Genomic DNA, 27,984 nt, shown 5'->3' with positions numbered 1-27,984 from the left:
CCAGTTCCTGCCAGCTTTCGGTCAAAGACACATGTCCTCTCTGTAGCTCCACACACAAGTTTCCCATGTGGACTCACATGTCTATTCACTTCAACATGAGATATGGTTCATAAACGAAAATATTTTGTCACACACACATACTCAAAATGACTGTTCTCATTACACACATGCATACATACTGTAGTACAAATATTATATGTTAATTCGCCAGCCTCGTCTGGCACCTGTGTCGGTGGCACATAAAAAACACCATCCGAGCGTGGCCGTCTGCCAGCCTCGTCTGGCACCTGTGTCGGTGGCACATAAAAAACACCATTCGAGCGTGACCATCTGCCAGCCTCGTCTGGCACCTGTGTCGGTGGCACATAAAATCACCCACTACACTCTCGGAGTGGTTGGCGTTAGGAAGGGCATCCAGCTGTAGAAACACTGCCAGATCTGACTGGCCTGGTGCAGCCTTCGGGCTTACCAGACCCCAGTTGAACCGTCCAACCCATGCTAGCATGGAAAGCGGACGTTAAACGATGATGATGATGATGATAATTCTTTCACTAAACTCATTGGACACTAAACTCTGCTTGCAAAGACCTGTTGAGGCAAGTGAAATCAAAACTGAAATCAAATTCGATGACTGGCATGAGAATACATACATAAACAAACATAGAAATCTGCACTGACTCCAAATACTGCACATATATATACACACACATACATGTAAAAATGCCCTGTTGATGTTGTTGAAATCCCAATGAAGGATCTTTCTCTATTGGTAAGAAATTTTGAAATAATATTGAATAATCTCACACTCACACACACACAATGGTCTTCTTCCAGTTTCTGTCTCCCAAATCCACTTCCAAAGAATTGGTAGTCCCAGGGCCATTGTAGATGACACATGGCCAAGGTGCCACCCAGTGGGGTGGAAGTAGATCCTGAACTATATGGCTGGGAACAAAATTTCTTAACCACAAAACCACAATTAAAAAATAATAATAATAATAAATCACAAAATTTGAAGCCTAAAGAATTTACTTACAAGTTTTTGACTGCAATCCTGCATGGCATTCTTATCAGGCACAAACAGGGTGTAATCATCCATATCTTCCAGTTTATCAACCAATCCATTATCCTATTTTATAAGCATCATATTAGATTATTTAAATGCCAACTTAGCTTTTGTATTACATTTAAACCAACCGTATCTAGCCCAAATATTCTACCTGTTTTATATTTAAAGCTGGTCAGATCAGGCCTTTCACATTTACCCTACAAATTCATTCTAAAAATAAACAATCACATCATTAAAATTTCAGAGTTACAAGATAATGAGGATTAATATGAAACTGGTGTCAATAGATAAGCATTACATTTAAGAGCAATAATCTGAATGTTAAAGAGATTTTTTAAAATTAATCAGACTGTCACAAACAAAAGAAATGAGCTCTTCTTAATTATTTTGGAATTATAATCACAATGTTAACAAAAAGACAAAATATTTTATTTGTCATTATCACTAGACTTTGAATATTTAGTCTGTTGTTCCCATATTTCTGTTGAAATACACTGCATTTGCTTCAATTAATTAATCAGAAAAACCTTGTCAGTATAAATAATGTGTTTGGAACTTACATGAAATTTTGATGGAAGATTTAAATTTAGATCACTTTGAATCTTTTCGTTACCATATTTCTGTTGAAATATACTGCTTTTATTTCAATTAATTTTGATGAAGAATTTAATAGACTAATTTTGTTGTTATTTATATGATGTGTGGAACACACATCCGAGCGTGACCGTAGCCAGTACCGCATCGACTGGCCTCCGTGCTGAGGGCACGTAACAAACACCATCCAAGCATGGCCGTTCGCCAGCCTCATCTGGCACCTGTGTCGGTGGCACGTAAAAACACCATCCGAGCGTGGCCGTCTGCCAGCCTCGCCTGGCACCTGTGTCGGTGGCACATAAAATCACCCACTACACTCTCGGAGTGGTTGGCGTTAGAAAGGGCATCCAGCTGTAGAAACACGGCCAGATCTGACTGACCTGGTGCAGCCTTCGAGCTTGCCAGACCCCAGTTGAACCGTCCAACCCATGCTAGCATGGAAAGCGGACGTTAAACGATGATGATGATGATGATGATGAAGGCCGTATCGTAGAACCAGGGGTAGTCTTAGGTTGGTATCAAATGAGTTGAATATGATTTATGACATTCCTGTTTTAAATGTAACATCATTGATTCGTGACAATGGTATTAAATAGCTGTAGATTCATAGATCTGTTGAGGTCCAAAATGCACAAAAGAAATTGATAAACCTCTAAAACACATATAATATGGAAGCCAATGTGGGAGTCCCTAGTGATCCACTAGAAACCTTCAATTCACACTCTAATGTCTGTAAACAAAAGGACATATCATGAACGGGTTTAGTCAATCAGAAACCAAACAGGAACAACTATATATTAGGCATGGTACCACTTTTTTCATACCAACCTACCTGACTCGGCCTCTTATTCTGGACACAAACTTCCTGTCCTAAAGTGATCTAAATTATAATCTTCCTTTGAAATCTCATGTTAATTTGTTCCAACTCACACTTGATAATACAATCATTTTTTTTCATTTCATTTCCTCTAGTTTCAGCTCACGAGCTGTGGCCATGCTGGGGCACCGCCATTCGGTGTTGCTACATGATTTTACTTCACAAATGCTTTTTTAGCAATTGACATTTGGTGCATAAGAGAGTTTGATGCAGCTGCCCTCATCTGCACCTCCTGCCGTGAAGTTGGTTCATCTGGGACACCTGTCAGGAAGAGGTCCAGCTTTATTATGAAACTTATTTTGCTAAATTGTTTTTTATTCTAATAATTTGATTGAAAAGCAAAACACACATTCCATGAATTTTTTCAGACTGTAATTATCTTCCATCTACAAGAAATGCATTGCTTTATATTGTATTTAATTAATAGATTCCAGGTTTTGTCAAGCTGGTGATTTCTAAAAAGAATGAAATACAGCTACATATGATTACTACTGACCAGAAATTTCAAGAACTACATAAAAAGTCAACAGAAAGGAAAATAAAACATGTGAGCTCTCTCTTTGTTTTTCCTTGTGATTCATTAATTTCAAATTCAAATTTCTGATCCTGCCAAATGTTTTGAAGAAATGATTATCTCCCCTGCCAGGGGAAGACACTTGTTGGATACGGAGCATATTTTATCGGAAAGATGGTAACAAAAGGGTTAAAGCAACTCAGCAACTGAAAGAACACAATGCCAGTTACTGAGCCTTCAGTTAGCCCTGATTGATCAGATCTATAATGAAAGACAATCCAGCCACGATCATCCCATCTATGCTTTTCTCTATGTGTAGAGCTACATGATCATTTGTGTCTTTCTTTCTTTAAAATGATCGAGTGTGATTCAGGGAGATTTGGTAGCTATTTCTTATTTCTTTATTTCTTTCCTTATTTCTTTATTGCCCACAAAGGGCTAAACACAGAGGGGGCAAACAAGGACAGGCAAACGGATTAAGTTGATTAAATCGACCCCAGTGCGTAACTGGTACTTAATTTATCGACCCCAAAAGGATGAAAGGCAAAGTTGACCTTGGCGGAATTTGAACTCAGAACTAGCGGCAGATGAAATACCGCTAAGCATTTCGCCCAACATGCTAATGCTTCTGCCAGTTCACTGCTATTTCTAGCTGGGGAGGCAAGCAATGTTTCAGAGCAGCTATTTTGTTGCTATTTAAAAAGTTTCTAATCCAGTCTGATTATTTGATATTTGAAAATGGGTTTCTTTGAACACATCACTGGTCAACTCCAGGATCAACTGTCCATGTTGTTATTTTCCCTGTCTACATATGAACCTTTATAGAGTTGTAGAATACTAAAAAACAAAAAATAAAAATAAAGAAAAAGATGCAGAAAATATTTACAAGCAATGCTTCCGAAAACGTAGAATATTCTGGATGAGCAGAAAAAAATTCTGATAGAGATGGTCTCTCCTGATTTTCTAGGAAAGGTTCCAGAACCTAAAAGAGAATAAAGAAAACATTTAGTTTCAAAGATTTCACATTGGTGCAGGCGTGGCTGTCTGGTAAGAAGCTTGCTTCCCAACCCCATGGCTCCAGGTTCAGACACACTGCATGGTAGCACTGAGGGCAAGGGTCTTCTGCTATAGCCTCAGGTAAACTAAAGTCTTGTGAGCGAATTTGGTGGAGAGAAACTGAAAGATATTCATTATGTGTGTGTGTGTGTGTGTGTATGTCTGTTTGTCTCCCACCAATGCTTGGCAACTGGTGTTAGTGTGTTTATGTCCCCTAGTTTAGCGCTTCAGCAAAACAGACCAATAGGATAAGTACCAGGCTTAAAAAATGATCAGCACTTAAGTTGATTTGACCAACTGACATTCTTCAAGGCAGTGCTCCACCTTGGCCGCAGCCTAATGACTGCAACAACTAAAGGACAAAAGATATATAATTAAGATTCAGTTTAATTAGCTACTTAAACTGAGGCACCAAGCCAGTTCGGTACAGTCCACACCACTCAAAGTTAGGTGAATAAAAAGCAAATAAGTAACAAGGATGTCCAGGTATCAATGCATTACGGCTGTTTCAAGCAGCTTCGTTGGTGTGTTTACGTCCCTGTAACTTAGCAGTTCAGCAAAAAAGACCGATAAGATAAGTACAAGTCTTACAAAGAATAAGTCCTGGGATCAATTCGTTCAACTAAAGGTAGTGCTCCAGCATGGCTGCAGTCAAAATGATTGAAACAAGTAAGAGAATAAAAGAATTACCTATTCTGGTGCATGATGTCTCACATGATGTGCCACATGTCAGATGTTGCAGTGGTCACAAAGCAACATGAAATTAATGCAAAAGCATTGCCTGGTCTTAGAATGAAAACCATGATCTTGTGGTGGCCATCTCTACAGGACTCTAACCATTAGACCATTCACCTTTACTGATTAATTCATCAAAATTATATGCAGATAAAATATCTGAGAGGGGGAAAAAAATCAATCATATTTGTATTATTGATTATTGATCTTACCTGATCTATTATATGAATGTAGCCATTACTAGAGAGTATATCGGTTTTAATAATGGCTGCTGATGTTTCTCGTGTTGTTACCATGACGTTCTTTAAGAAGAAAAGAAATATTGGAATGTTAAGGTCAATAAATATTACCAAATTGGTTTTGATTGGAAATTGAAACATTTTGTAGGGTGATTGATTGGAAAATGAGCAGAAACTCAGGAATTGATCATTGATCTTCAGGAATGAAAGCTATGGTTGACAAAGTGGTGGTATTAGATGATGTGTGTGTATGTGTGTGTGTGTATGTATGTGTGTGTTTGTGTGTGTATGATTGTGTGAGAGTGTTTGTGAGTGTGTGTGTTTGTATATGTGTGTTTGCGAGTGTTTGTATGTGTGTGCATGTGTTTGTATGTGTGTGTGTGTGTGTTTGTATGTGTGTTTTTGTGTGTGTTTGTATGTGTGTGTATTTGTATGTGTGTGTGTGTTTGTATGTGTTTGTATGTGTGGGCGTGTGTTTGTATGTGTGAGTGTGTATTTGTGTGTGTGTGTGTGTGTGTGTGTGTTTGTATGTGGGGTGGTGGGTATCTTTGTGTTGGTGTGTCTTTATGTGTGTGAGTGGTGGTGGAGTTAGTAGTAGTAGTAGTAGTAGTAGTAGTAGTAGTAGTAGTAGTAGTAGTTGTTGTAGTAGTAGTAGTAGTAGTAGTAGCAGCAGCAACAGCAGCAGTAATTCCTTTAATTATTTAATGCTGAAAATGATGAAGGTTAAAAGAATTTCATTTACCGTTTCGTTTGTGACGATCATGACATTGAAACCTGTCATGGATGTTTTGAATTCTTCTTGGTTCATTTGCTGTAAAGTGTCCATGCTGTAGCTGCCGTTTAAAGTATGGAACCTGTAAGACACGGTACAGAAACTTGACATTATTTCAATTAATTATTTGTGGCAAAGCATTTAAAACATCAATCTGAAGCACATATAAACATCCTCATCACCATTGTTGTCATCATCATCATCATCCCAATCATCATCATCATCCCAATCATTATCATCGTCATCGTCATCATCATCATCATCATCATCCCAATCATCATCATCATCATCGTCATCATCATCATCCCAATCATCATCATCAGCATCAGCATCAGCATCATCATCACCACCACCACCATCATCACCATCGGTTTTGACATCTCCATTTCCATACCTGCATGGGTCAGATGGAAGTCAGTGAGGCAGATTTTCCTGTCACCACAGATGCTTTCTCCTATTGCAAGCCTTCACCTGTTTCTAAGTAAAGTAGTCTTTCCCTGTGACCAGACATGTTTTTACGGAAGATTGCAAAACAGGGACACTTTGCATGATGGTGAAACTTGTTTATATGCAATGACAAGATGTCAAGACAAGGAAACACTAACACACTTACACACCCAAATATACATGCACACATACATACATGTATATGTGTAGACACACGTGTACACACATGTGTGTATGTGTGTGTGTGTATAGGTTACTGTTCCATTTAAGGTAGGACCGACCAAACAAAATACTCCATCCAGTGAGCAATAAATATTTAAGGTATAAACTGTTTTAAAATAAAAGCTACTAATTATTTCTTGCTATTGAGACATGTGGTTAGGCAGATTTTTATAAGGTGCCTTCAGGCTCTGGGCAGCATCTCTTTTTTTCAAATAAAACAAACCATGTGCTCAGAGCCTGAAGATTGCTTGGAGATACAAGGCACATTATAAAAATCTGCCTAACCACGTGTCTCAATAGGAAGAAACTATTAGTAGCTCTTATTTTAATGTGGTGTATACATAAAGAGAAAAGTTGGGCATAAGAGGCATCAGACGTGGTGTGCAAGAGAGATGACTGTGCTGGTATGGTCATGTGATGCATATGGATGAAGGCAGCTATGTAAAGAAGTGCCAGTCTCTAATTGTGGAGGGAACCTGTGGTAAAGGTAGACCCAGGTAGACATGGGATGAGGTGGTGAAGCATGATCTTTGAACTTTGGGCCTCACAGAGGCAATGTCCTCTTTGTTCAAGTGTTGAAGCAAAACACCAATGTATGTATGTATGTATGTATGTATGTATGTATGTATGTATACATATGTGCCAGTGGCATGTAAAAAAGCACCCACTACACTCTCGGAGTGGTTGGCACTTGGAGGAGCATCCAGCTGTAGAAACCTTACCACATCAGATTGGAGCCTGGTACAGCCTTCTGGCTTGCCAGTCCTCAGTCAAACTGTCCAACACATGCCAGCATGGAAAGCAGATGTTAAATGATGATGATGATGATGATGATATATACATGAGTCATCTAAGACTCCATAAGTCAGGATTGTTACTTAACACTCCATTGCATTCCTTGTGCGAAACTGATTGGTAAGATCAACCATGATGGATATATAATACTGTACATTTTGGATAATATATATATATATATATATATATATATATATATATTATATATATATATATATATATATATATATGTACTGGACTTACTACCCAGCGTTGCCCAGTAAAGTATTCATAGAGTTGTTTGCCAGTTTGTAGAATGAGAATGCATGGCATGTATATATATTCACATAGCATGTTTATATATAACTTCTGGACTTGTTTAATTGGAATTATCCAAACAATTGTAATCAATTTAAAGTCTGAAGAAAATTGCGAGTATGAATAGATTGTCTGAAAGGATATTTATAACGTTTTCTGTAATAAAGAATAGAGACAATTTTACCTCCTGGTTATTTAAAGGAGAGCACTTTTTATGACAACATTTCTGGTAGACCTGCCTTCCTTCAAGAATACTTTAACATTTTCATTCCTTATTCACCGGCTTAAAGCCACATACAGCTGACCATGCTGGAATACTGGCTTTTCAAGATAAATTAAGACATTCTACATGGTCTGTCCTTGTGCTTTATGTATCGTAATTGCAAAACATGACTGTGACGGGAACTGGGTTCACTGAAAAGGTATATCTTCACCTTCTGCTGTATTAAGTTTCATTCTAGGAATCATGACAATGTCATTTTCTAATGCACCAACATTGATCTTTGCTATGATTAGATTCTTGTACATTACTTGTACAATCATCCATGTTCCATTGCAAAGCCTTGGAGGATCTAAGTTTCTCGTTGAAATTATAGGAGATCCTCTCTTCAATTCAAGTTTATGTGGTGGTAATCTAGTCAGTTCAAGTGAACCAAGTGATCCCCGTCTATTTCCACATGGCATAATTGATCAGTACTTATTTTTGTGTGTAATGTTGTATTAAGAAAATTAAATCAAAACAACAAAGAGATTACAAATGTCAAATGAATGAAACAGTATAAAATCTGAAATGATGAAACGATAAGTAATCTCTGCAAAAAAAGATGTTTCTCTATGTCAGTGTGTGTGTACATCAAAAAGTCTACATTTTTTTCTTAGAGAGTGATAAAGAGAGAGAGCGAAGACTATGTGTGTGTATATGTCACAGATAGCGTACATCTGTGTTGATTCACATGCCATGACATTCATTATATGTGTGTGTATTCTATATATGTGTATGTGTGTTGATGTCACAGAAGCTATGTTTTTTTTTGTCAAGAAATAACAAATAAAAATTGTGCTTAAACATTTTCATTGATAAATAGAGGTCCAAATATCACAAAACCTCATACAACACTGCATAAAGTAAGTATGAAAATATATATGTAAAAATATTAAGATAAAATATACTATTTCTGAGATATTTTGGGAACAAATAAATAGCTTCAAGAGTTTTAGTATTATTAAGAAGTATGTATGTATTTGTGTGTCTTTGTTTGTCCCCCACCCATCGTTTGACAACCGACGTTGGTGTGTTTATGTCCTCATAACTTAGCAGTTCAGCAAAAAGAGACCGATAGATTAAGTACTAGGCTTACAAAGAATAAGCCCTGGGGTTGAGTTGTTCAACTAAAGGCAGTGCTCCAGCATGGCTGCAGTCAAATGACTGAAACAATTAAAAAATTAAAAAAATAAAAAGAACAGTTTTTTATATAAAGCAAGAAAAAGAAAATGTCTGAGACTTTACTCACGCAATTAAATCAAGGATATTAGATTGTTCCTGCCAATAAGAGACTGATGCACGCTGTTTAAATTTCAGTACAGCAATATTATTAGGAGCTAAAAATGTATATTTTTCATTTTCTTCCCAGAAATAAGTAACATCCTGCAAAGAAACAATGTATTTCTATGTTACCAAAAACAAATTAGAATTCAAGTTTTGATGACTTTTTCCCCTCCAGTTTCATTGTTTGGTAAAATATAACCAACCATAACTCACAAGGACATCAAATGGCTTGGTAACATGTGCCATGCTTTTCTTGTTTTAGGTGCCTCTGTTATCACAAAATCTATTTCCATTTGAGACAATGGGGAGATGATCGCAAAAATTAAGAATCCTCCAAAGACATGCCATTAAGGAAAAGGACCAGTTTATTGTCTGGAGATAAGAGGATAGTTGTGGATACGGAGCTGGTTTTAATTGCTATTTGGGAATCATGAGACATCGTCTAGAGGTGGAGGTAATTCTGAAAAAATCAAGAATTTATGTTTTATGGTATTTGATATATTTGTATTTGTCTACATTGTTCAAATGCAGGCCAAAGGCCTTGCTGAGTTTTTTTCTAGGTTCATTGTTGCTTATATGTACGTGTTTGTGTGTGTGTGTGTGTGTGTGTGTGTGTGTGCATGAGTGTGTATGTATGTGTGTGTGTATGTATGTGTGTGTGTATATATGTATGTGCATGTATGTGCGTGTAAGTGTATGCATGTGTACGTGTGCATGTGCTTGTTTGTGAATATTTGTGTGTGTGTATGTGTGTGTTTGTGTGTGCATGTGTGTCTATGCGTGTATGTATGTGTGTGTGTGTGTATGAAGGCATGTGGCATAGTAGTTAGATGTATTGCACTCATGATTGTGAGATTGCGGTTTTGATTCCCAGACCAGCTGCACATTGTGTCCTTGAGCAAAACTCTTCATTGCACATTGCTCCAGTCCACTCAGCTGTAAACAGGTCACTGTGATAGACTAACTTTCCAATCAGGGAGAATGTTGGCCTGCTTACCTGACCAGTAGGGTGACATCATTTGAAAGCAAAAGCATTGTGACCAGTGATGTATTACAATATCCAGTCACCTGATCAATCACATGATATATATTATATATATATATATATATATATATGTATATATATATATATATATAATATATATATATATATAATATATATATAGATAGATAGATAGATAGATAGATAGATAGATATACATATATGCACTAGGCAATTTTTCTGCAATATAAGGATTATCTATCTTATACATGCTGTTCAGCATTATTCTGAGCCTGAGAATAAATTATATATACACATATATATATATATCTAAATGGAGAATTTCTGGATCCCACCTGTGGACTATATATATATATGATGATGATATATATATAGTCCACAGGTGGGATCCAGAAATTCTCCATTTAGATAACAGTGGTGCTCAAAATATTCAAACTTAGACTTCAATGTCTTTACAAGGGATTGATTCCACAAGGTAAAGAAAGGCTATAAGAGGGATCAAGTTGAACAGGTATAGAGAGGCAGATAAACAAATTAGACGACAATGACAACGACGACGATGATATGCTTAAATGAACTCTGTACTGAGTGTATCATATAAAGGGTTAATTAAAAAACCCCACCTGCTGAATGGTATCGTGTTTTGCCATTTGGATTTTTTTTTTTATTAAAGTTATTTATGAAAGTTACTTACCTTGAGCAGATCAGAGAGTTCTGAAAGATCCGGTTGATTTCGTATTTCTCCCATAATCGTTGAAAAACACGATAATCCCTCGCCAACATAACCAGGACGACATACACATTCTCTTTCACCGATTCCAGTCATTTCACAAAGTGCCTGATCCAAAAGATATAACACTGGAAGATGTACAATTCTATATCTGTGAGATGAGAAATTTCTATCGCGTACCCTTCAGAATCTCAATAGTTTGGTAAAGCTGAAGGAATCGGAATCTTTTACCAAATTCTCTAACTGCAGCAATATATATATTTTTTAATGTGTAATGAGAGAAACTTCTACAGAAAACAAATTTTTTAATTCTTGTACACCTGTTTATATTAATCAGAGTGGTGTCATCAGCTTGATTGTTGCTGTCACTACGTTTCACCTGTTGTGCATTCCAGCCTTTTTTCAGGTGTCTTACATTGAACTCAGTTGTTGTATTGGAATTTCGAACCTAACCAGGAAACTGAAAGAAGCCCTTCATGTGTGTGTGTGTGTGTATCTATGTATACAAAATGCTTTGCGGCATTTCATCCATCTTTACATCATTACATTGCGAGTTCAAACTCCATCAAGGAGTGTGTGTGTATGTCCATGTGCACGTGCATGTGTGTGTGTGTGCACATCTATCTGTACTTGTATATGTGTGTGTCTATGAGTGTGTACATGTGTGGTGTATGTGTGTACACATGTATGCATGTGTGTGTGTGTGCATGTGTGTGTGTCTATGTGCACACGCATGTGTGTGTGTGTGTGTGTGTGTGCGTGTGTAAACTAGCTACATTTGTCCAGTACCTGATTGATATTCCAATATAACAAGCCTACAGAGAGCGAAACTACTATTAATCTGTTAAAATGGTTTTGAAGAATGCACTCTTTGAACAACGACGTCTCATAATAAGGAAACATTTCAAATCCTTCAAGTTTTACTTACATTGCGATGGCAGCCTCCATTGTCGATCTTACAGGGATTTTGAGGGGTACAAGTTTTGCCATCGCCAATGAAACCATCTTTACAAATACACACGGACTGAAAGAAAATCAAATTAAAATTAACGACTGAAGGTGGCAAATCGGCAGAAGGTTCAGCTGGCTGAGCGAAATGTTTCGTGGTACTTTGTCTATTTTGTTACAATCTGAGTTCAAATTCCATCATGGTTGGGTTTTACCTTTCCTCCTTTCAGGGTCGATAAAATAAATGTTATTTGAACAATGGGACTCAACATAATTAACAGGTGTGGCTGTGAGGTAAGTAGCTTGCTTACCAACCACATGGTTCCAGGTTCAGTCCCACTGTGTGGCACCTTGGGCAAGTGTCTTCTACTATAGCCTCGGGCCGACCAATGCCTTGTGAGTGGATTTGGTAGACGGAAACTGAAAGAAGCCCATCGTATATATGTATATATGTGTGTGTGTATGTTTGTGTTTGTTCCCCCAACATCGCTTGACAACTGATGCTGGTGTGTTTACGTCCCCGTAACTTAGCCGTTTGGCAAAAGAGACCGATAGAATAAGTACTAGGCTTACAAATAATAAATCCTGGGGTCAATATGCTCGACTAAAAGGTGGTGCTCCAGCATGGCCACAGTCAAATGACTGAAGCAAGTAAAAGAGTAAAAGAATAAAAGAGTAACTAAATCCCCACCTGAAATTGTTAGCCTTGAACCAAAATTTAAAACCGTTATTAAACCAACAACTGAGAGATAGTAATGATGTGTACCCTTGCTTCTTTTCCTTGCAAGGTGGATTTGGTTTTTTTTATACTCTTAATGTTTTTGCTTTCATTTTCTTCCTGTAAAAATATACTCATCATCATCATCATTTAGCATCCATTGTTCATGCTGGCATGGGTTGGACGGTTTGACTGGGCTGGTAAGCTGGAAGGCTGTGCCAAGCTCCAGTCTGATTTGGCATGGATTTTCTATGGCTGGATGCCCTTTCCTAATGCCAACCACTCCGAGAGTGTAATGGGTGCTTATACTGTTAATAAAAACAAAATTTAACTATAACAAGAATAACAATGATAATCCTTTCTACTAAAGGCCTGAAATATTTTGGGAGGGGACCAGTCGATTATTTCAACCCCAATATGCAACTGATACTTATTGTATTGACTTCGAAAGAGTGAAAGACAAAATTGACCCCAGCAGAATTTGGACTCAGAACGAAAAGACAGGCAAACTACTGCTAAGCATTTCGTCCAGTGTTCTAACAATTCTACCAGCTCACCGCTTCATGTGTGCAATGTTGCTAATGACTAGAGATAAAAACTAATTGAATATTCTGTGTCCACTGTGTTTTATGTAATTGACCAAAATTTGACTTTGCTTTGGATTGTTTCTCATGCAAAAGAGTTGGTCTTTTGCTGTTTTGATAGAATTTATATAAACTTTATGCAACTTACACCACCAGGTCCACTAAGCTGACACTCGGCATTTTGGTCGCAGTCTCGGTGCAGCATACATATATGTGCTACATGACAATAATGGCCATCACCAACCCAACCTTCATTACAGGTGCAATTGTTTTTGCCAGGACCAGTCTTCGTACAGGTAGCCTACAATGCCAAACAGAAATTAATTATTTTAAAACATTTCCAGAAACATTTTTGTAGGGAAAAATTTGCTGTAGAGAAATTTGTTCATTATTTACATTATTTACATTTGATGGATATTTGTCCTCATCTTGTTTGTTGTTAACAACATTTCAGCTAATATACCCTCCAACCTTCATCGGGTGACTTGGGGAAATTTCGAACCAGGGGTTCTCATTCCTAAGGTATTTAGCAATGTTGTTGTTCTTGTTGTTGTTATTATTATTATTATTATCAATATTATTATTATTTTTATTCAGGCCACTGCCTCGAATCGAACTCAGAATCATGGGGTTAGTAGCCCGTGCTCTTAACCACTATGCCATATGCTCGTGGGCAATTATGGAGTGAATTTTAGGGCTTATAAGAAAATTTGCTGTACTGGAAAATTCACCAGATTATATCAGCATTTTTTAAGTGAAAAAAAGAATTATAAAAAGTAAGAGACAAGTCTTTATACAATGTCAAACATTAAAAGAAAACATGATGAGATCTTTTAAAATGTTTGGTGATTCCAAACAATGCAGCACAAATAACCTGCTTTTTGCTGTGAATGTTTCTGTAGGCACAGGAATGGCTGTGTGGTAAGAAGCTTGCTTCCAAACCACATGGTTTCAGGTTCCGTCCATCTGCATGACACCTTGGGCAAGTGTCTTCCACTATAGCCTTGGGCCGACCAAAGCCTTGTGAGTGTATTTGGTAGATGGAAACTGAAAGAAGCTCATCGTATATATATGTGTGTGTATATATATATATGTGTGTGTGTGTGTGTATATATATATATATATATATATATATATATGTATATGTTTCTGCGTCTGTGTTTGTCTCCCCACTATCACTTGACAACCGATGTTAGTGTGTTTACATCCCCATAACTTAGTGGTTCAGCAAAACAGACCAGTGGAATAAGCACTGGGTTTACAAAGAATAAGTCCTGGGATCGATTTGTTTGACTAAAGGCAGTGCTCCAGGATGGCCACAGTCAAATGACTGAAACAAATAAAAGAATATGACAAATTTTTATGATGAATTTTCCTATAGTTTAATTTATTATGGAAAATTTTCCTATTGCAAAAATGTTTATGCCAAAATTTCCTATAATCCTTTTAAAAGTTCAGGTGTGGTCATCATCATCATCGTTTAACGTCTGCTTTCCATGCTAGCATGGGTTGGACGTATGACTGAGGGCTGGTGAACCAGATGGCTGCATCAGGCTTCAATCTTGATCTGGCAGAGTTTCTACAGCTGGATGCCCTTCTTAATGCCAACCACTCCGAGCGTGTAGTGGGTGCTTTTACGTGCCACTGGTACGGGGCCAGTAAGGCAACACTGGCAACGACCTCGCTCGAATCTGTTACACATGCCACTGGCACAGGTGCCAGTAAGGCGATGCTGGTAACGATCATGCTCGAATGGTGTCTTTTACGTGCCACCAGCATGGAGGCCAGATGGAGGCTCTGGCAATGATCACGTGCCACCAGCATGGAGGCCAGATGGAGGCTCTGGCAATGATCACGTGCCACCAGCATGGAGGCCAGATGGAGGCTCTGGCAATGATCACGTGCCACCAGTATGGAGGCCAGATGGAGGCTCTGGCAATGATCACGTGCCACCAGCATGGAGGCCAGATGGAGGCTCTGGCAATGATCACGTGCCACCAGCATGGAGGCTCTGGCAATGATCACGCTCGGATGGTGCTCTTAATTGGAAATAAATAGTGTAATTTAGATGTCAACTCACCTGTTCATGACATATATTTGGATTTTTACAAGGGTCAATCTCTGTACATTGGTTTCCATCCCCTTCATAGCCAGGCCAGCACAAACATCTGAAACATATTGAAATATAACCATCTATGACATATCATATTCTTCAACTGGCACGAAGCCACGCCCCATCAATACTTCTCCCCCTCCCGGTAGAGGGAGATTTTGTCTTGCCAGATACTTGGCAACCCTGTTGGTGATGGTGCCACATAAAAAAAAGCACCCAAAACATTCTGTAAAGTGGTTGATGTTATGAAGGACATCCATCTGTAGAAACCATGCTGAGACAGACAGGGGACTCTGATGTGGATTCTGACCTTGCCACCTCCTCTGTCAAACTATCCAACACATGCCAGCATGGAGAATGGATGTTAAATGATGATGACGATGAGGTTGATGAGGACGATGGTGGTTGTGGTGGTGGTGGTGGTGGCAGTGGCTGCAGTGGCGGTGATGGTGGTGATGATGGTGGTGGTGGTGGTGGTGGCTGTAGTGGTGGTGATGATGGTGATGGGGATTATGATGGTGGTGGTGTCTATAGGCCGGTTACTGGGGTATTTGTCCTTAGATAACATCTCTTATGGACTTGCTGTGTTAAATATCTTTGTATAACAATATCTAAAACAGAAGACACATATAATCAGTGACACAGCCAGACTTAGTGTCACCTGGGGCTCTTTTTGAATGTGCCTCACATATTATCATCATCATCACCACCACCACAACCATCTTCGTCGTCGTCGTCATCATTTAACAGCTGTCTTCCATGGTTGCCCAAATGGGCAGAGGACCATGTCGAGTTCCTGTGACTGTTTTGGTATAGTTTCTCTCTCTATTTTTTTGTTTTTAGCAGAGCTTCTGTGGCAGGCTGCCCCTTTCTAAAATACATGGTGTTAGGAAGGGCATCCAGTTGTAGAAATCATTTTAAGAAATGGATAGTAGAATGAAATATCTAAGAAGACAGTAGCTTCAATAAGACTTGGACAGTGGTGACCCATCCGATCTATGCCAACATGGGAAACAGATGTGTGAAAGGATTATGATGACAGTATTAAATCATCTCTATGATTTCCTATAGAATTTACAACCAGCACAGAAAGACACAATGTTTCATACACAAATATGTCTATGTAACTAAGGCAACTGAAGATAGAGAAATAGGTGATGGGTGTATCTATTTTTCTATCTTCAGTTGTATTGTTTACATAGACTTGTTCATATGCAACACGTCATGAGCCGGCTCTAAATTCTGTAGAAATGAAAGAGATTAAGTGTCACAGCCAACACAAAAGTTAGGACACATTATTGACTTATGGTTAATTTAACTCTTTTGATACCAACCCAGCTGAAACTGCCTCTGGCTCTGTAGTAAGTTATTTTACTAAATTCTTTATTATATTTAAAACTAATTGAAAGAAACACTGAACATCTCAACAGAAATATGGTAACAAAAGGGTTAACAAATGATTAATTTAACCATTTTGATTACCACCCCAGCTGAAACTGCCTCTGTTTAGTAAGTTATTTTACTAAATTCTTTATTATATTTAAAACTAATTGAAAGAAACACAGAGCATCTCATCAGAAATATGGTAAGAAAAGAGTTAACAAATGATTAATTTAACCTGTTTGATACCAACTTGGTTCAAACCACTTCTGGCTCTGTGTACAAATGTCTTGTTTTCAAAAGTTCTGAATTAAAATCTTCCACCAAACCTTAGTCACAATTTATGTTCCTAACACAAGCTGAATGATAACTGAGTTATTTTACTAAATTCTTTGTTATATTTAAAATTAATTGAAAGAAACACAAAACATCTCAACAGAAATATGGTAACAAAATGGAATATGGTGTCTCGACCAGTAATTAAATATGAAGACAGAAAGCTGGCTTAATTGTTAGCATGCTGGGAAAAACACTTAGTGACATTTTGCCTGTCTTCACATTCTGAGTTCAAATCCTCCTGAGGTTGACTTAGCCATTAATCCTTTTGGGATCAATAAAATAAGTACCAGTTGAACACTGGGGTCAATGTTTGACTTGCCCACTCCCTCAAAATTGCTGGCCTTGTGCTACAATTTGAAACCAATACGATAAAAGTATCTAAGAGTAAAAGAGAAAAGGAGAGATAAGATGTGTGATGAATACAAACCTGATTTCATTATTTTCAAGGCATTCAGTGACTGCTGGACATATGGAAACTTTCCCATTGCAACTGGTTATTTGTCTATCACAGTTTCGTCCTTTAAATCCTACCTGGCAACTAGATTTCTTGCATTGTCCACTGCCATTAACTCCACTGTCACACTCACCATAGCGACACGTACATTCTGCAAGTTGAAAAATAATGAGATGTTTACATGATCTCTATTGATTAATAACCAACATAAATATTGATTAAATATTGGTTGCTTGGTCGCTTGCTTGCTTGTCTTGTCCAGTCGTGCTTTACATTTCATATATATATGGAGAGAGAGGGGGGGACAGAGGAAAATAGAGATATGAGATAGTCAACATTAAGAGGTGCAGTATGGGTACGCATACTAGGCTTGGTGGCAGGCAATGAGCAAAGAAAAGGTACACACACATGCACAGTGAGAGAGAAAGAATAATGGTAGAAAAGGAGGAGGGGAGAAGGAGGTATGATGGAGAAGAAGAAGAGAAGAAGAAGAAGAAGAAGAAGAAGAGGAGGAGGAGAAGGAGGAGGGGAGAGGAGGGAGGGGGGAGGGAGGGGGGAGGAGGAGGAGGAGGCAGTGTAGTAAATATTTTCCTTTTGAAAATTTGTACTCATTTCATTGTTTTGTGTATCGAGAAGCTGAATAAATGTATGTTTGTGTATTGATGTATGTACGTACATATGCATGTATGTATGTATGTATGTATGTATGTATGTATGTATGTATGTATGTGTGTATGTATGTTTGTATGTATGTATGTGTATGTGTGTGTGTGTGTATGTATGTATGTATGTATGTATGTATGTATGTATGTATGTATGTATGTATGTATGTATGTATGTATGTATGTATGTGTATGCATGAATTCTGTAAAGTAGAATCAATAAATATAATATCAGGTCATTTAGGAAACAGTATGAAATAGTTGATGAAGGATGAAAACAGGTTAATAAACCCTCCAATATGTAATCCTCAAACATTGGTTAGAAATGGTTCATGGAGATTGCTTTATTCTTAGCTTTGAATAAAACAAGTAGAATATTTAAAGCAAAATCAGATTAAACCAATACCCTCAGATGTGGCCATCACCCAGGACCAAAATAACTGCCAAAACTATCTTGAGTAATTTTATACTCATTAATGGTAAACATGGAGTATTAATTAATTCATTTAATACTTACTCTCAGTACACTGGGGCCCAAACACATCATCAGCGGCACAACCCCTGCATGCTTCCTTACCAAAGCCTTCTTTACATTTACAAGTTCCATTCCCATTGATTCCATCGAAACACTGTGCAATAAAAGAAAAATAATCTTATAAAACGAAGAATGAGGAAACCATATCCATAAAAACTTCAATCCCTCACATTTAATATTAAGAATCTCAGAGCTGAAATAAGTAGACATGTTTCCTATTTGTCTTCTTTATTGTTTCCACTCCATACTCTGTCTTTGGGATTCTGCCTCCACCATGATGGACCCATGTTTCATCTCCTGTGACTATTCTGCTCAAAAATCCTTTACCCACATTGTTGTAGCAATCAAGTGAACGTTGGCAGGCTTCAAGACATTTGTGCTTGTGCTCTGCAGCAACATCTCTTGGCACCCATCTTGCACAGACTTTATGGAAGCTGAGCTCATCGTGGATGATTTGATAGGCAGACCATGACTAATCTACAGAGAATGAGCTACCTCATCGATCATAGCTTGCTGGTCCACCATCACAGCCTCTCGAGCTTGCTGAATCTTCTTGTCAGTGGTGGAGGTTGACAGGTGTCTTCGTGCATCACACTTGCCACTTTTAAACTTCTCAATCCACTCATACACACTTCTACATAGCAGCGCACTGTCCCCATATAGTGCTAAAAGCCTCTGATGTATTTCAGCACCTGACACACCTTCCAACCAGAGAAACCAGATCACTGCTCTTTGTTCTTTGGTATACATTGCTAGTGGAGCAACCATGCATAAACTGTAAAACCAGAAACAAAAATGGTGCTATCAGACTCAAACTTCGATCATGTGACCTCAAGAGTATCAATTATAAACACATATGCACATTTTGGGAGGAGAAACCCAGCGTCCACCTACTCCCTCCACAACACTAGTCTCAAAAAGTCTTCATGTGAAGTGACCTGGGTGTTATTGTCGACAGTGATTTGCGTTGGACAAAACACATCGCTAAAATTGTCAAGAAGGCTGAGGGTGGCTTGGCATCACTCACCAAATCCTTTGTGAGCTGCTCTCCGGCTATCTATCTGCGGCTTTATATAGCTATGGTAAGACCTCACCTGGAATTTGCATCACCGGTCTGGAACCCCTATCTTGCCCAGGATATCAATCGTCTGGAAGCTGTTCAGCGACGTGCAACCAAAAGAATACCTTCCATCAGGCATTTGCCATATCTTGAACGCCCTACTTCCCTGGGCATGGACACATTGAAACTCTGACGTCTGGCAGCTGACTTGGCAGACACCCATAAAATTATCAACCATCTTACAAACAATAACTCTGAGCACCTTTTCAAACTCCACCCATCTAACACCCGTGGACATATTTACAAAGTAAGAAAACAGCACAGCTCCCATGACTTCAGGAAACATTTTTTCACGCTGAGAGTTGCTGAAGCAAGGAACAAACTGCCGGCATCAGTTGTTAGTTATCGGAGCACTGCATCCTTCAAAACTTCCATGCTTCCTGAGATTCGCCAACACTACACCTGATTTTCTCCCCTCCATACACATGTATCTGACTCATACACTGTTCACTTCCCAGACATTTGTACATTACTGCAGATGCTTTATACGCACTTTTGGCAAGTTGTGGTGCACCTGAGCACTGTATACAATAATTTCATTATTATTATTATTTTAGAAGGCAGTGTGACAATAATAAAGATATGTTATGGCAAAATGCAGATAATTTTTTACTTCCCCTTGTGTGTATATATATAATATTTATATATTTTTTCTTCTTTGTATTTCATACATTCATTCTCCTATTTCATTCTATACTCCTTATTTCCTTCCTTTCTTCCTTTTTAAAAATAACTAATATTTCCTTCTATTTAACCATCTCACATCGTCTCTTCATAAATGTCCTGAAAATTCCACACACCCTTGTCTTTGTTGTCTCATTTCATTTAACATATGTGTGTGTGTGTGTGTGTGTGTGTGTGTATATATATATATATATATATATATATATATATATATATATATATATATCTGTAAAAGTAATATGTGACAATTATTCGGTAGCCATGATAAAACTCCAAGTTTCGGATGCCGAGGGGGAAATCCACGCTGCCATCTCTTCAGTTATCCGGCCATCGGATTTTCCAATGGCCATATAAGTGAAGAGATGGCAGCGTGGATTTCCACCTCACCATCCGAATCTCGGAGTTTTATCATGGCTATAGAATAATTGTCACGTATTGCATTTACAGATAAATTCTTCTATTGACATAACATCGAGGTCTCTTTCTTTCTTTTGTTGTCTTACCATTTTTATCAATATATATATATATATATTTTCAACATGTGATCTCTTGAGCACCACCAGCAAAAATATTTTTTTCCTCTGTCTTCCCTTCTCGGGATCTTTCCTTCTCCTTGTTTCCGACGAAGAGCTCCGCTCAAAACGTTAAACCCTCCTTCCCTTCTTTCCTGAGCGTCAAATAATACTTTAATTGTTCCACGTCCTCGCGTTGCTGTTTTTTTCTGTGTTTTCTTGTTTGGATTAACTATATATATATATAAGCAGACTCTAAAGAATAGAGCAGTAATGTATTTATATGCAGTTAAGACCAGACATATACTTAACTGCATATAAATATATATCTATATCTATATGTGTGTGTGTGTGTGTGTGTGTGTGTGAGTGTGCGCCTTTCAGTCTGCATTTGTGCCTCACCCCACCTCTTTGACAACAGGTGCTGGTGTGTTTATGTTCCTCTAAATGAGTGGTTTAGCCAAAGAGGCTGAGAGAATAATTCCCAAGCTTAAAAGAGAAGAGAGAAAATAAGTACTGGGGTCAGTTTGATCAACAAAAAATTCTTCAGAGCACTGCTACAGCATGGCCACAGTCTAATGGTTGAAACCTGTAAAAGATAAAGAATAAAATACACATGCACACACACACACACACACACCCACGCACTTGTACACACACATACTTACATACACACACAAGCAGGTTTCCTTCCTCTTCTAAAGAATAAATTAAAAATTTATGTTCAGTTCTATATTCAAGAGATGAGGAATTATTTACATTATTTACATATAGGTGCAGGAGTGGCTGTGTGGTAAGTAGCTTACTTATCAACCACATGGTTCCAGGTTCAGTCCCACTGCGTGACACCTTGGGCAAGTGTCTTCTACTATAGCCTTGGGCCAACCAAAGCCTTGTGAGTGGATTTGGTAGATAGAAACTGAAAGAAGCCTATAGTATATATGTATATTTATGTGTATGTGTATGTTTGTGTGTCTGTTCCCCCCAACATCACTTGACAACCGATGCTGGTGTGTTTATGTCCTCGTAACTTAGCGGCTCGGCAAAAGAGACCGATAGAATAAGGCCTGGGGTCAATTTGCTCGACTGAAGGCAGTGCCCCAGCATGGCCGCAGTCAAATGACTGAAACAAATAAAAGAGTATTTGATGGATATTTGTCCTCATCTTGTTTGTTGTTAACATAACATTTCGGCTGATGTACTCTCCAGCCTTCTTCAGGTGTCCTATGGAAATTTCAAACCCGGGTTCGAAATTTTCATCAAACGTAAATAATGTAAATAATGAAAAATGTATGTTTTTTTTTTTTTTTTGCAACATAAAATGATTTGGTAATTTAGATATTTATTTATGTTTTTGACATTCCTTGCTGAAAGAACCACCTGGGAATCAGTTAATGAAAATCTCAGCCATGAGCTGAATGAGGAATTCAGTCATTTTTACATAAAGTGGAGGGATTAAAATAGAATAAATCTAAAACTAGATAAGAAATCTCTCGTAAATGGACTTCAGGAATTTCTGCCTCACAATAATTTCAGTAGTGACGCATACATTCATAATGGGATTTTTTGCAATTATTTATGTAATTCTCTAAACAGATTTAGCATTTTTGTAAAAAATATGTATTAAAAGAACCCATATACCCACACACACAAACATACCTGCATATTTATATGCATACACCCACACGTGTACACTCACACACATAAATGAATTCATACACCAAACATACACTCGTGTACATACATATACATGAGTATGTATGTGTATATACATGGGCACATATACAAATATATGCATATACACTGCGTTCACAAGCATGGGAGACCATATGTCTTCAATGAGATTTTCAATACAACTCTCAATATAGTTGCAGAAACACACTTGTAGACACACACACATCTAAACACACACACATTCACACACACACACACATACACACACACACATATGTACATACACATACACTCTCACATGCACTGAGATATACCTATAAACTTCGACATATATACACACGCATGTATATACATACACATGTTTACAAACACACAAATAAACATGCACACAGACATACACTTTCACATACACACATACATAAACATATACTTACACACATACACATACACCCACAAACATACACATAATCCCATAAATACATACTCACACATATAGTCCAGAACAAATTTACACATTTGCTCATGGTTTTAGTAATTTTCCTCAACTAATAAAAAGGTTCAATACACAAGAACAGGCTGTGTAGAAATAAGTTTGCTTCCCAACCACATGGTTCTGGGTTCAATCCCACTGCATGGTACCTTGGTACCTTCTCTTTCTTCATCTCCTTATTCTTTTACTCCTGTCCTCTATGTCGTCATTTCATTAATCTATACTCTTTTCATTCTCCCTATTTGTCTCTGATGATGGAATATCCCATACTCTGGGAAATCCCAGAAACAGCTGTAAGACTTTGAATTTTTTCCAATAATAATAATGTATATGACATGAGATGTTTGCCTGACTTGAACATTTGTTGTCTGTTTCCATTGTCTACCTTGTTTTTTCTTGGGACTTACATTAAGTATTTTAACTGGAATTAATACTATGTGTGATTAGAACCAAATTTAGACCAAATTGTTATCTACATGGACTTGTTTCCATACTTTGTCTTATATATATATATATAGTTGGCATTAGGAAGGGCATCCAGCTGTAGAAACACTGCCAGATCAGACTGGAGCCTGGAGCAGCCCCTGGCTCCCCAGACCCCGGTCGAACTGTCCAACCCGTGCTAGCGCGGAAAACGGACGTTAAACGATGATGATGATGATGATATATATATATATATATATATATTTCTATGTGTGTGTTTTTGTGTTTGTGTATGTCCCCGGTGTTGGTGTGTTTATGTCCCCAAAATTTAGCAGTTCAGCAAAAGAGATTGATAGAATAAGCATGAAGCTTAAACAAAAAAGCAAGTACTGGGGTTGATTTATTCAACTAAAAATTCTTCAAGATGTTGCCCCAGCTTGGCCACAGCTCAATGACTGAAACAAGTAAAAGATAAAAGATTCAGACTTAACTTTCCGATTAGGCTATGGGCCATGGGTTAACTCTTTCCTTGCTGAAAATCCATATAAACATATAAATATATAAGGTAATGGCAGAGAAATAATGAATATTGTGTGTAATTGGTTTAATTTACCGTGCCACGTCCGTAGCAAGGGTTGTTTAAGCCTCCTGGGCAAGGTTCACAGTTAGGACCAAAAAAGCCCTGGCAACACTGACGATCCTGAAAGAGAGAAATCATGGTTTGAGTAAATAATTGTTGTTGATGTTGTTCACGAAGATGATGAAAAGGTGGAGGAGGGGAGGAGAAGGGGGAGGAGCAGGGGGAAGAGGGTGAGTGGGGAACTAGATGAAAATGTTGTTGTTGTTAACAAAGCTGTAGAAAAGTATTAGTGCAGAAAGCCAAAAGAGCTATGTTCAAAAAGAGCTAAGTTTCTAAGTTCAAATCCCATCAAATGTATACATATATATGCCAGTGCCACCTGACTAGCTCCCATGCTGGTGGCACGTAAAAAGCCGCCACTACACTCTCGTAGTGGTTGGCATTAGGAAGGGCATCCAGCTGTAGAAACCTTGTCAGAACAGATCGGAGCCTAATACAGCCTCCTGGCTTGCCAGTCCTCAGTCAAACCGTCCAACCCATGCCAGCATGGAAAGCAGATGCTAAAAGATGATGATGATGATGATGATGATATATGCTTGTGTGTGTGTGTGTATGTGTGCATGCACATGCATGTGCATACACTCCTCTATACACACCAATATTTATTACAATAATATAATCCTATATATATATAAAACTCCAAAATATTTGCCATAGATAGCACCAAAAGTACCAAACGCTATGAAGGATCCATCAGAAAATTATATTAAAATTAGTAAACAGCCACATTTTCTTTACCCCCTATTTTGAAGAGTTACACATGCATAATCTCCATTTTAAAACTTTGAGACCAATTTTATGACAAAGGGAGGAAAAGGAAGAAACAGTAAGAGAAATGATATATGGCATGTTAACTGAAGGACAAGTTCTTTGTCTCATAGAATGGAATAGTGTATTTTATATCTAATGTCTGTGCTTAGAGTTGAGAAAGAAAGAATAGAATGTACTTACAATTACTTTTCGACGACAAATTCGTTGACAACCTTTCCGCCTAGAATAAGTGTATTTCAGGTTTATTTGGTAGGTGCAGTTTTTATATATTTTATCCTGAGAAAAGAATAAGGAATTAAAAATATATTTCGTGTTTAACCCTTTTGATACCAATCTGTCTGAAGTTGTCTTTGGCTCTATGATACAAATTCCTGGTTTTAATGTGATCTAAATCAAAATAAACAATTGCAGCATGGAAGGTGTTTATAAGCTACTTAAGAAACACACAAAAACCGTTAGATTCACTTCAACATTTAAAATTAATTTGCCAAAATATTTTCGTCGCTTTGAGACCACAACCTGTTCACTGACAAAATTCTGTGCTGCATCTGAGAAAGTAACAGTTAGTAACTGTTAAATCATGAACTAACTGTTACTTTCTCAGATGCAGCACAGAATTTTGTCAGTGAACAGGTTGTGGTCTCAAAGTGATGAAAATATTTTGGCAAATTAAATTTAAATGTTGATGTGAATCTAACGGTTTTTGTGTGTTTCTTAAATGCCTTATAAACACCTTCCATGCTGTAATCGTTTTCGTTCCAGCACATGAACTTAGATCAGGTCATTTGCTATGCAAGTACATCTCCCTAAATTAAAATCTTCTAAAGAATTTCATGGTTATGTTTCAAACACCAGCTTAACCCTTTCGTTACTGCATTTATGTTGAAATGCTCTGTGTTTCTTTCAATTACATTAAATATAACAAAGAATTCAGTAAAATAACTTAGTTATCATTCAGCTAGTGTTAGGAACATAAATTGTGACTAAGGTTTGGTGGAAGATTTTAATTCAAGACTTTTGAAAATAAGACATATGTACTACAGAGCCAGAGCCGGTTTCAGCCAGGTTGGGGTCAAAAGGGTTAATAATGACATAATTATTTTACTAAATTCTTCATTGTTTTCAAAATTAATTCAAAGGAAAAGTCAGAGTAATTCAGCCGAAATATGGGATCACAAAGGTTAAAATACATTTCAAGTTGGCCCCTGAAAAATGACACTACATCCATAAACTAGATGCAGGCATGACTGCATGGTAAGAAGTTTGCTTCCCAACCACATGGTTCCAGGTTCAGTCCCACTGCATAGCACCTCGGGCAAGTGTCTTCTGCTATAGTCTTAGGCCAACCAACGCCTTGTGAGTGAATTTGGTAGGCAGAAACTGAAAAAAGCTCGTCATGTGTGTGTGGTGTGTGTGTGTGTGTGTGTGTGTGCCTTTGTACTTTTGTGTCTGCCTTTGTCTCTTAACACCACTTGACAACAGGTGTTGGTTTGTTTATGTCCCCATTACTTAGCAGTTTATCAAAAGAGATCAATAGATTATGTACCAGGCTTCAAAAAAAAAAAAGTAGTAGGATCAAATCATTCAGCTAAAAGTTCTTCAAGGTGGTGCCCCAGCTTGGCCACAGTCTAATGACTAAAACAAGTAAAATAATAAAAGATAACAGATATATTATCCGACCATCCCCACGGATATTATTAAAGAAGCAGATGACAGTAATCCAAATTTGCCAACGAGGCATCTCCTTTAATCTCTTTATATTGTTATAAATGATTACAGTCCTATATTTAAGAGATGAGGAATTATGTTCATTATTTACATTATTTACATTTGACAGATATTTGTCCTCATCATATTTGTTGTTAACACAATGTTTCGGCTGATATACCCCCCAGCCTTCATCAGGTGTCTTGGGGGAAATTTCGAACCTGGGTTCTCATTCCTAAGGTATTTTTCGATGTTAAGAGCACAGGCTACTAACCCCAAGATTCCAAGTTTGATTCCAGGCAGTGACCTAAATAATAATAATAATAATAATAATAACATCGAAAAATACCTTAGGAATGAGAACCCAGGTTTGAAATTTCCCCCAAGACACCTGATGAAGGCTGGAGGGTATATCAGCTGAAACGTTGTGTTAACAACAAATAAGATGAGGACAAATATCCATCAAATGTAAATAATGTAAATAATGTATAAATGATTACAGTAGACATTTTACTTCAAACTTCATGATTCATTTGAGATATTTACAACACTAACCCTGATCAAAACAGAAACACTACTTACTGTTGGTATATCAGAAGGCTGCAAACAATGGAGATCACTCTCACACAGACCACATTCTCCCTGCAATATAAAATTTTGCTTTGAGATTATTGGAGGAAATAAAAACATTAAGTTTAAAATTTTATTTCATTTAATACCTTTGACCCTTTAGAATTTAATCCAGCCATGTCGGACCCAAATATTCTCCCTGTATTACGTTAAAACTGACCAGATCCAGCCTCTCATACCTACCCAACAATGTCATTCATGGTAAGAAGCTTGTTTCCCAACCACATGATTCTGGTTTCCGTCCCACTGTATAGCACCTTGGGCAAGGGTCTTCTATTATAGCCTTGGCTGGCCAAAGCCTTGTGAGTGGATTTCATAGATGGAAACTGAAAGAAGCTTGTTGTATTTATATATAAATGTATGTATGTATGTATTTCTGTGTCGATGCCAGTGCTGCCTGACTGGCTCCTGTGCCAGTGGCATGTAAAAAGCACCCACTACACTCTCAGAGTGGTTGACGTTAGGAAGGGCATCCAGCTGTAGAAACATTGCCCAATCAGATTGGAGCCTGGTGCAGCCTCCTGGCTTGCCAGTCCTCTATCAAACCGTCCAAACTATGCCAGCATGGAAAACAGATGTTAAATGATGATGATGATGGTTCTCCTTTATTAATCTCAGCACTGAAACACCCCACTAATATTTAATGAACATCATATTCTGAATTCTATTTATTCCTTTTTTATTCCCCAAATCCATCAATAACA

General features: G+C 37.7%; 1 protein-coding gene across 2 annotated transcripts in view; it reads right to left on the bottom strand.

Annotated features, from left to right (window-relative positions):
* Positions 1-27,984, bottom strand: part of LOC115219218 (stabilin-2) — a 165,159-nt gene that overhangs the window by 40,216 nt on the left and 96,959 nt on the right. For both annotated transcript variants that reach the window (XM_036508412.1, XM_029789355.2), the window contains exons 18-31: positions 27,233-27,292; positions 25,124-25,219; positions 24,146-24,232; positions 18,612-18,723; positions 17,406-17,583; positions 15,227-15,314; positions 13,295-13,447; positions 11,825-11,920; positions 10,861-11,004; positions 9,129-9,262; positions 5,827-5,938; positions 5,058-5,147; positions 3,941-4,036; positions 1,037-1,129 (exon numbers count right to left, since the gene is read on the bottom strand). In XM_036508412.1, the coding sequence (XP_036364305.1) occupies positions 1,037-1,129; positions 3,941-4,036; positions 5,058-5,147; positions 5,827-5,938; positions 9,129-9,262; positions 10,861-11,004; positions 11,825-11,920; positions 13,295-13,447; positions 15,227-15,314; positions 17,406-17,583; positions 18,612-18,723; positions 24,146-24,232; positions 25,124-25,219; positions 27,233-27,292 (1,539 nt within the window). The remainder of the gene's footprint in view (positions 1-1,036; positions 1,130-3,940; positions 4,037-5,057; positions 5,148-5,826; positions 5,939-9,128; positions 9,263-10,860; positions 11,005-11,824; positions 11,921-13,294; positions 13,448-15,226; positions 15,315-17,405; positions 17,584-18,611; positions 18,724-24,145; positions 24,233-25,123; positions 25,220-27,232; positions 27,293-27,984) is intronic.

Source organism: Octopus sinensis, linkage group LG1 (genome assembly GCF_006345805.1).
Source record: "Octopus sinensis linkage group LG1, ASM634580v1, whole genome shotgun sequence".
NCBI classification, from domain to species: domain Eukaryota; kingdom Metazoa; phylum Mollusca; class Cephalopoda; order Octopoda; family Octopodidae; genus Octopus; species Octopus sinensis.
The sequence above is the reverse complement of the archived record's forward strand: the minus strand, read 5'-3'. Positions and strand labels throughout refer to the sequence as shown.